The sequence below is a fragment of the Macrobrachium rosenbergii genome, chromosome 18 (assembly GCF_040412425.1).
Source record: "Macrobrachium rosenbergii isolate ZJJX-2024 chromosome 18, ASM4041242v1, whole genome shotgun sequence".
Classification (NCBI taxonomy): Eukaryota; Metazoa; Arthropoda; class Malacostraca; order Decapoda; family Palaemonidae; genus Macrobrachium; species Macrobrachium rosenbergii.
In genome coordinates, this window is record NC_089758.1 from 2,231,734 (window position 1) to 2,241,733 (window position 10,000).

At 38.1% G+C, this 10,000-nt stretch overlaps 1 protein-coding gene across 1 annotated transcript in view; it reads right to left on the minus strand.

Moving 5' to 3' along the window:
- LOC136848026 (DNA-binding protein D-ETS-3-like) overlaps nucleotides 1-10,000 on the minus strand; it is a 282,273-nt gene that overhangs the window by 64,563 nt on the left and 207,710 nt on the right. The window contains exon 7 of the mRNA XM_067120065.1: nucleotides 849-905. Coding sequence (XP_066976166.1) covers nucleotides 849-905 — 57 coding nt within the window. The remainder of the gene's footprint in view (nucleotides 1-848; nucleotides 906-10,000) is intronic.

Sequence of the window (10,000 nt, forward strand, 5' to 3'; positions counted from 1 at the left end):
CCACTGATTGCAAACTCTTTACGGATGAACTTAACACAGTTTTGTGGAGATGCTTTTAGGAACCACGGTGTAATATGGTATGACCTTACTGCACAGACACTAAAGTAATCTAAGTAAGTACTAAAAAACACCTTGATGTCTAACAGGAATATTATTGCAGTTCATAAAAAAGCAATTGTTCTGAGATAATATATTATTAGTGCTTATAGAATGGAAAGGAATGCTAATGCCTAAACCAGATGTAATATACTATTACTGTTTATAGAAAGAAAGCGAATGCTAATACTTAAACAGAGAGCAGCATTGCGTGTAGATCTACATTTGTAGTCTCATATCAGGTTTACTTACTTATTATTTATTCATTTATTTACTTAAAAATCGTTTAACAAAACCATGAATGGCATTTTTCATTTCGAGACTTTCCATAAGATTCATGGAAGGAATTTCTTTAAAACGGACTGAAAACTGGAGCAAGACTAGATAAAAATAAAAGACAGAGAGCAAAGCAGCTGGGGCCGAAGTGTTGCCTTACAGAGCCTTTAGTACCGTCTCCAGTGTGCCACGAACTCACAATGTACGCGCAACGTCCAGCGGGAACTGAACGCTTAAATATTAGAACTCAAATTTCTTTATGATTCTCGAAATTTCTACAAATAATAGAGACGGACTTTGTGATTAATAATATAACGGTCCACGTTCTCACTGAGGAAATGTACCTAATTTAAATCGAACAGATAGTAAAGAAGGCTGTCATCAGAGTGTCATTAAGATTGGTGTGGTCAACTTTGAAGAGAAGAGAATTCTGCCATGGTCGTCCGTTGTCAAACTCTGTTTCCAGATCGACTCACCTTGAGACTGAGAAGCGGGTGACGCCGGGGATCCCCACGCTGACTTATAGCTCGGGTCTGCAGGAGAAAAATGGAAAATCATCGTTTAATAACATGACGTCACTTCAGGGAAAACGATACCTATTCGTCCCCTCGTACACATTCTAATTTTTAATTGGACCCTTATACACTTATTAGGAGTCTATGAATTAATGCAAGTATGCATCTTTGTATGTCTTCATACATGTATCAACCTATGAATTGAGTTCGAAGTTGAGCACAGATGATCAGTAGACACAGAGAAGCTTTTCGGAAACGTAAGAAAACCAAACCTTAGAAAACTCGAAAAAGGCAACATTGTCGAATAAGAAAAATCAAAATGTAAAATATTGTTAACAGATTCATTCTTAGAAACCGAGCAAAGGAGAAATTTCAGTTAACTGTAGATTCTACGCAGAGGCCCCGGAGGGGATGGCTCCGAGGGCAGCCAGGAGAAAAACGAGCCTGAGTCTCCGCCCTGGGGACAGCGATGACGTCCTCCCTCGAAGTGAGACTAATTCTCCTCCCCAGCTGCCGCCGTGAAATAAAAAAATCCCGCCGAAAACATCCCATAATTCACGGCATATTAAAGAGTCCTTTCAACAATGCGCGAAAATTAATTTAGTTCGCATCAGTGACCTTCAAGAGATGTTAAAAAACCTTACTGGCCTTTCGGGGAGGGGAGGGGTGGGGACGCCAAAGGGGGAGGGAGGGAGGTGTCACCCATTTAGAAACAGACCTTTCATAAAAGAGCCTCATGCATAACCCAAAGAGGCTCACGGTGAAAGATAGCAAAGGGGTACCATTTATATCTGTACACATACGCGTATAGTTGCACAAACACTTACACACATACTTACACACACACACACACACACACACACACACACACACACATATATATATATATATATATATATATATATATATATATATATATATATATATATATATATATATATATATATAACATATGTATGTATGAATTTGATACCGTTACGATTCTTACAGACAGCACTTTGGGATGAGTTCCCATTTCCTTGCCCATCTTCGTTTCCAGCTGCGACCAGCAAAGTCGACTGGCTACAGCATACTTAAACCGCTGGGATCCTAACACTGGTCCGCAAAATCTCATTGCTCATCATTCTTACAAAATGAAGGTCAAAACATCAAGGTAGAAATGTATGAACAGAAAGATTATGCCATATCACACACATACAAAGAGAGAGAGAGAGAGAGAGAGAGAGAGAGAGAGAGAGAGAGAGATTAACACACAAGCACAGTATATATGTATATATATATGTGAGAGAGAGAGAGAGAGATATATATCAATATATATAGATACATATGCGCATACACATATATATATATGTATATATATATATATGTGTGTGATATATATATATCTATATATAGATATAAATATATAGATCGCGTGTATGTGAATAAATATATACATATATATATATATATATATATATATATATATATATATATATATATATATATATTATATATTTATATATATTTATATATATTTATATAAACGCACAAACACACACATAAACATATATATTTAATCCTATAAAAGAATTTGAAGAATAAATGACGACAAAGGCGAGGATGCCGAACAATCTTCATCAGGTTCATGAGAAGTCAAGCGTGAATCTTCTCAGTCAATATTTTGTACCTAACCAGAAAAATGCGGAGGAACAACCTGAATGCAATTTTTAAAATTCCTCGAGCTACACATCGCTATAAAACGTGATTAAACAGAGAGAGACTTCTGTAAAATTTCAAGGACAAAAGAAACATTCGAATTCCCAAACAAAGAGTTCGACCCACGAACCTATTCCATAAAAAACGGCTCCGCGAAAATAAATAAAAGCGTCGCACTCTAAAAACTGTCACTTTTATAAATAAAGACTGAAACGTAAAATACAGGAAAAAAAAAAAAAAAAAAAAACGAGTTCCTGTCGACATCAAAACATTATCAGTGGCTGCCAATGGACGCCTTGACACGGCCGTCTGACAAGACAAAAGAACATCGTGAATAGCCTCTAACAAAGCGGACCCGATGCATTTCACGCTGGCAAGAGGGAGAGAAGAGACGGCGAGGAGGAGGAGGAGGAGGAGGAGGAGGAGGGATAGGTAGGAGAATGCCAGTGGGTTAAGGGTAGGGGAAGATGGGGAGTATTCAGCAAGGGAGAAAAGGGGATCACGTGACAGTCGTGTCCATCTCCCTTTCTCCTTTTTTTCTCCCTTTGTCGTTTTTTTTTTTTTTTGCCGTGGTTTCACGTATATACAATTTTTCTTGCTCATCCCCTTTTGGCTCAAAGTTTTAGATTATCAATGACTTATCTTGCTTTATCATGGTACACAATCATACGTCAGCCTTCGGTGGTAGGAAACAACGTGAAATTTCATTTTGCTTCATTCTGAGTGCGTCTATTTCAATGAAGCTGGTGGACATCGTATTACTGTTTCTTGCTTATCACATTTAACCACTGTAAAGGAGATTTCTATATAAACATACGAATAAATATACGAATATACGTATACTGCCAGCTTACATCTACCCAAATTCAATTTATCATTTATATTTGAAGCTCAGTATTATTCAACATTACTTTAAGGAACTATAGACTTAAGCAAGGCATGTCAAGTTCAGATGAATACCTCAACCGGCGGAGCGACCGCCGATGATATTAGCTCCAACAGGTAACAATTTTTTTCCTGCCCAACAGTAGCCGTAACGTGCTTATGTAACACAAAAACGTGACTTGCTTAAATCCCTTAAATATTCTAAATCTTACTAAATAGACTCCCACAGACCGATCCAAGGACTTGGCTTGATTAGGACAAAAGACCTTTTGTAGTCTAGGAGGAAGCATCACCTGAGCATTGTTGAATAGTGTATGTCCCTTGAGGTGTTTGTAATCTGAACGCATTTATGTCTTCCGCGACACGTGTTCTTATTCATTCTGTCCTAGACTTACGCTTCTACGCATTTTACCAGCAGACACTATCCCATTGTGCCAAGCACTCTGACAGTACAGCTACAGTGTTCCTTGATTTCTTAATAATATTATGGTCCTTGTGAGGCCTTTGCATGTGCACGTCTTCTTTTCTCTCCTTCAAAATTAGACTGACTACTGCGCCTTCGAACATGTCTTATACGAACCTTTCTGCATTTATGTAAGTTCCTGACGTGCCGTTGCAGATTCATCTATATCAGGGGTTCTCAACCTTTTTCCCGTTAAGTACCCACCGAGTTATAAGACCATCAACCCGAACCCCCAGTAAGCTGACACCAAATAAAATGGTAACATATTGACTAAGTCAATACAGTATATTGAGTTAGTCAATATATTACCACATTGTATACTGAATATACAATGGTACTGCAATGGATATTATTGAATGATTTTAAAGTTTAATGACTTTATTAAGCAGAAACATGAATATTAAAAGCATCAGTGCCTGGCGGCTAGCTGACTGATTGCCCTCCTCTCAAGTCGCAACCGTCCCCACGGCCCCACCCTCAACCGGAGCTGCAGTTTAAAATACTTTTTCGTCAGCCATCCAAGTACCCTTGGAAACCTTCCTGTGAACCCCTGGCGGTTCGCGAACCCCAGGTTGAGAAACCTTGATCTATATTCATTGGAGAATCATTGAGAATAACATCGAGATGCATTTGCCATTCCTTTTTCGCCTTTCTGCCACAAGGAATTCCACTTCTGACCTTTCACGATTAAGTAAACGATAATTGTTTTGCTCATAAATGGAAATGAGCTTTTGTAAAATCACTGCCTGCGACGGATCTCACACATGAAGAACAAAAAAAAAAAAACCCGAGTTATGCATCTTTCCCTGTTGTGCACGCAAAAATTTTTATGTATGTGTTAAGTCTGCTGAATTGTTACCTTCCCTTTAACATGTGGTTCGTGAGCGAGTTCAGAACGCTGGCAGTTTTGCTAAAGAATTTGTCAATTGCAGATAAAAAGAAATTATAAACTAATTTCTTCTTCACTCGTTTATGAAGAAAAACTTCCTCAGAAATATTCAGTTAAGGACGAAAGTAATGTAGTGATTTGGAATTATCTGTATACCTGACACTGATCCTGCTCAGAATAAAAAAAAATATTAAACAAATTCTTTGTAAACATGCTTTTATTAAAATTCACTAAAAAGTACAAAATAATTCTTTGAGACACGCCAGGATTTTCTTACAATTAACCCTGTCTACAAAAATAAAAACGTGGCCGCCAAACATGGAAGGAAATAATACAAGAAATAAAAAAAATATATTTCTTTTCTTGTAGCATTTCCTTCCACGCTTTTATTTTTGTAACCATGACTAATTGTAAGAAAATCCTGGTGTCTCTCAAAAAATTATTTTGTACTTTTAAATGCATTTTAATAAAAATGTTAAAAATATTTTAGTTTATTTGTTTATTTTATACCTTTTAGTTTTGACAGACATTGTAACCGATTTGTAAGTGTAACGATTTGAAAAATCCGTAGAGTTATTACCTTAGTTTACCGAGTCAAAGAAGGTATGAAAAATCCGAAGAGTTTCATACAAATCCTGAGATACTGGGAGAGGTCACTGCTGACCTACTGATCATGTAAGGCTGTATTGTCACCGGGATTGAGTAATCATGCAAAATTTCAAGTCCATCGGACGAAGGGGACACGTCGGAACAGACGGACGCAGAATCAAGCAGGGAGATCTGCACTTCTTGCATACGTGTGTTCACTAACAGATACTCTACATCCAGGAAATACACCAGTCACATCATCAACATTTCATCCAGCTGTACAAAATTAGTAAACCGATTTTGCAATAGGTCCAGCTTCCTAATCTGTCCATGAGATCTGAAAAAAACCACATGCACAAACTTTTTTTGCAGGTTTGCTAAAGGATGCTTTAAAGTTCTTTAAGATACTTGCATATGTGTAAACGCACATATGTTTTCATGTATGTATGTATATGCATGTGCTTGACTGCTAGTTTCACAATCAACAGTTCTCCTCGCAAATTTCTTAGGCTGATCGCATGATTAGTGATGGTTTGGAAAATTGAGAATTTAGCATCGCCTCGCATATCATAGTCAAACCTGAATAAGGGCAGACTTCTCAAACCTCTCTTTCTTCACAAACGTACATCTGTGAAGATGTAAAAACGTACATCTGTGAAGATGTAAAAACGTACATCTGTGAAGATGTAAAAACGTACATTTGTGAGGATGTAACAACGCGCTTCTGCGAAGATGTAAAAACGTACATCTGTGAAGATGTAAAAACGTACATCCGTGAAGATGTAAAAACGTACATCTGTGAAGATGAAAAACGTACATTTGTGAGGATGTAACAAGGCGCTCCTGTTAAGATGTAAAAACGTACATCTACGAAGATGTAAAAACGTACATCTGTGAGGATGAAAAACGTACATTTGTGAGGATGTAACAAGGCGCTTCTGCGAAGATGTAAAAACGTACATCTGTGAAGATGTAAAAACGTACATCTGTGAGGATGAAAAACGTACATTTGTGAGGATGTAACAAGGCGCTTCTGCGAAGATGTAAAACGTACATCTGTGAAGATGTAAAAACGTACATCTGTGAGGATGAAAAACGTACATTTGTGAGGATGTAAAAACGCGCTTCTGTTAAGATGTAAAAACGTACATTTGTGAAGATGTAAAAACGTACATCTGCGAAGATGCAAAAACGTACATCTGCAAAGATGTAAAAACGTAATTTGTGAAGATGTAAAAACGTACATCTGCGAAGATGTAAAAACGTAATCTGTGCAGATGTAAAAACGTACATCTGCGAAGATGTAACAACGTACATCTGTGAGGATGTAAAAACGCGCTTCTGTGAAGATGCAAAGGGGTACCATTCTGATGTAGAAATGTATCGATGTTTAGTTCAGATGAAGCTGATAATGAGAGAGAGAGAGAGAGAGAGAGAGAGAGAGAGAGAGAGAGAGAGAGAGAGTATTCTAGTTGATGATCTAAGGGTAACTTGCAGGCTTGAATTTTTATGGCAACTTACCATCTACATATTTTATAAATGCAGACGTCTGCATCTACATATTTTATAAATGCAGACATCTGACATCTGCATAGTTGGAAACGACCTCATTTTGTGTGAAAGTCGACGGAAGAAAGTCGAAACATATGGAGAATCATCACTGCGAATATGACTTATAAAGAGGCAGATTCAAATAAAATCAGATTTAGATCTGTGTTGAAATTGTTCAAAGCACTATTCTAAAAACGTAAATGATGCGAAAACTCCCTTCCATAAATTCTCGTGACAGAGCTTGCGAGAACACAGCGGATTTCTAAATGACCTGTAAAGACCCTATGCGAAACTTAGGCCAAAGCATAATAAGGGAGTCTTTGTAATGTCGGCCATAGCTTTGCATTGTTCCTAAGACTGGTGGGGAAAGGAAGAAGGCTGAACGCCAAAACAGTTACAAAGCATTTTGCTTATGCTCCCATGTTTCTGTATCTAGTGATATATAAGATACATTCATAAGTACACAAACCAATAACAGGACAGGAGTGAGAAAGAAAGAATGAGAGCATGGTATAACTGAATTGTCTTCGTTTATTTTTGGTAAATTTACACGGAGACCCTCCTGTGCGGTTAAGCTGCTTGTATCGGCCTGAGAGGGACTCAGGGCAAACGTGAAGACCGAGGTAAGAAAAGAACACCTGAAGTTAGAGCCAAGTGGTTCCCGCGTCAACACTGCCGCTTTCATCACGCTCTGGACTTAAGCGACATAGAAAACCGGCATTCTGAAAACCATATAACCGATGTGTTTATTCTAGATGGGGTTTCCATCTTTATGCATGTCAGGACAGAAATGACTCAGCTTTGAAAGCACATTATAAAACGCTATAGAATATCTGATATGGATCATTTCAAAATGGAGCCTTTGAGTGTTAAGGGCAGATTATGCAACGTTGGGCAGGATATTGATGCAACTGAGTTACGGAATTAACGGTTTCTGTCACAGGGTCCACTATAAGAGTCTTTCCGTAACACGAATTAACATAAAGAAAACTATCAAAGGGAAAACGTGTCATGTAACCGTCAGAACAACAAAAATGGAGATTATTTAGCATAACCACGGAGATTCCCGTCGCTTGGTTCAACCTGTTACGACGGCTAAAGCAGCGCTCTAACTTTGCGACAACAGATCGCCGGAGTGTTCACGCATCTTCTGGATAAACCAGTAGCGTGTAATTACCAGGAGGAAAAATCGAATGATTATATCTATATCTACACAAACATTTCACATCATAATGGCATGCAACATTAAAAAGAAATGAACAGGCTTGTTGCTAGACTATTTCACAGATCTATATTAACAACCATGGCAACTTAATAATAATAATAATAATAATAATAATAATAATAATAATAATAATAATAATAATAATACCATTCTATGATAGCGACCCCTAAACGAAAATACCGAAATTTTAATTTTTCTAAATGATTCTAATAGGCTATTTTTCAAACATCGGCATAACAGTTATAACGTACTGTATCTAATATTACGAAAATGACTTATGAGTAGAGGAACTTCGACCTACAAGAGGAAAAAGGGAGGAAGCAGAACAAACTACTCTGGTTAAGCGCAAATCTGCGAGTGCTTAGACGATACCGAAATCCAAGACTGACTCCCAGTCACGCTGGCTTTTCTGAAGCTTCTACGACGACAGTCGACTGGGAAGAAATGCACAAGGCCATTATCTTGAAGATGGACTCATAAAAAAAGTTATTTCCAGTTCATTAATTTTCGTCTATGGTCTCTGAATAAATTTGCGACACAAAAAAAGAAGACAGTTATAAAAGCTAAACCATTTATTTATTTACGTTAATTCTAACTGAATTTAAGGCAAGCGCTTATAGTCATACATGCAACCAGAATTTGATAACATTACTGAATGACGATGCAATATCAAGTATTAAAATCATTATTATTTACTGACGGTCGCCAGTTATCAAAATACAAAATGTTAGTGGGCGAAACAAAAACGCCTTCGGGATATTCGAAAACGCGCGGAGAAATTTTAGTCCATTACAAATATGTCAACAGAGGAAGTATATAAGTGCTTCTCAATAAAAGAGAAGGGAAGCGCCCAAATCAAGGAGCCTATATTAGTCCTGTACTGAAAATGCAAACACAAGGAAAATGATAATGAAATATAATTGCACGCAAAGTGAAAAGCAAAGCATTCTGCACATAAAAGTAAAAAGCAAAGCATGCTGCACATATCACAGCATCAAAGGAAGAAAGAAGCATCGAACTACACAACAGGCTACAATGTAATCGCCAACGAACGATATCAAGCAGTCGAATCAAAGCGCACCGCAGACGCACCACTGAACAGGCACAGACAGGACAACGCAACAGGGCAGCGAATCAACTGAGGAAAAAAGAGGAAGCAATGATCACCACACGACAAGAAATGGAGGTAGTAAAGTAATAATAACCTATATAATTACCGGTGAATAACATTGAGAAATTGGACAGCGGTCCGGTCCTTGGTAGGTAGTCGGGGGTTGATGTTTTTAGATCTAACATGGTCATTGGTTACACTCGTCTGTTCTGAAATATCTTTATCGGTCAAAAAGAAGGTCAAATGCCAGTTTGACCTGATGTCACCTAGACTACTTGACTGGTACTGATAAGCGATAATGTTCCTTTCCAAATGGAATTGCAACTTCGATAATGACTGTTTTCTTTACTGTGCAACAAAATTCACAGGTCTGAGCCTCAGTATTAGAGGTGGACAGAAAAGGTCAGTCTAGGTCACTGGAGAAAGTACATCTGACCCGGCGTGGATCGGTGGGTCAACCTGATGTCTGGTGCCGCTGGCCGACGTCTTGGCCATTGGTTGATCTACACTTCAGATAACCTTGTTACACCATCATTGCACTCAAGTGCGTGACCACGTCCACTGTGAAAAACACAGTCTCTTTTCTTTCTGAAAAAAAACTTCACACGAACACACGGGAAACAGTCATTGCAATCACTTCAACGGCGCAATTTACAAACTCGGGAAGAAACCACTCTAGCCGTGTCTGGGACGGTCGCGATTG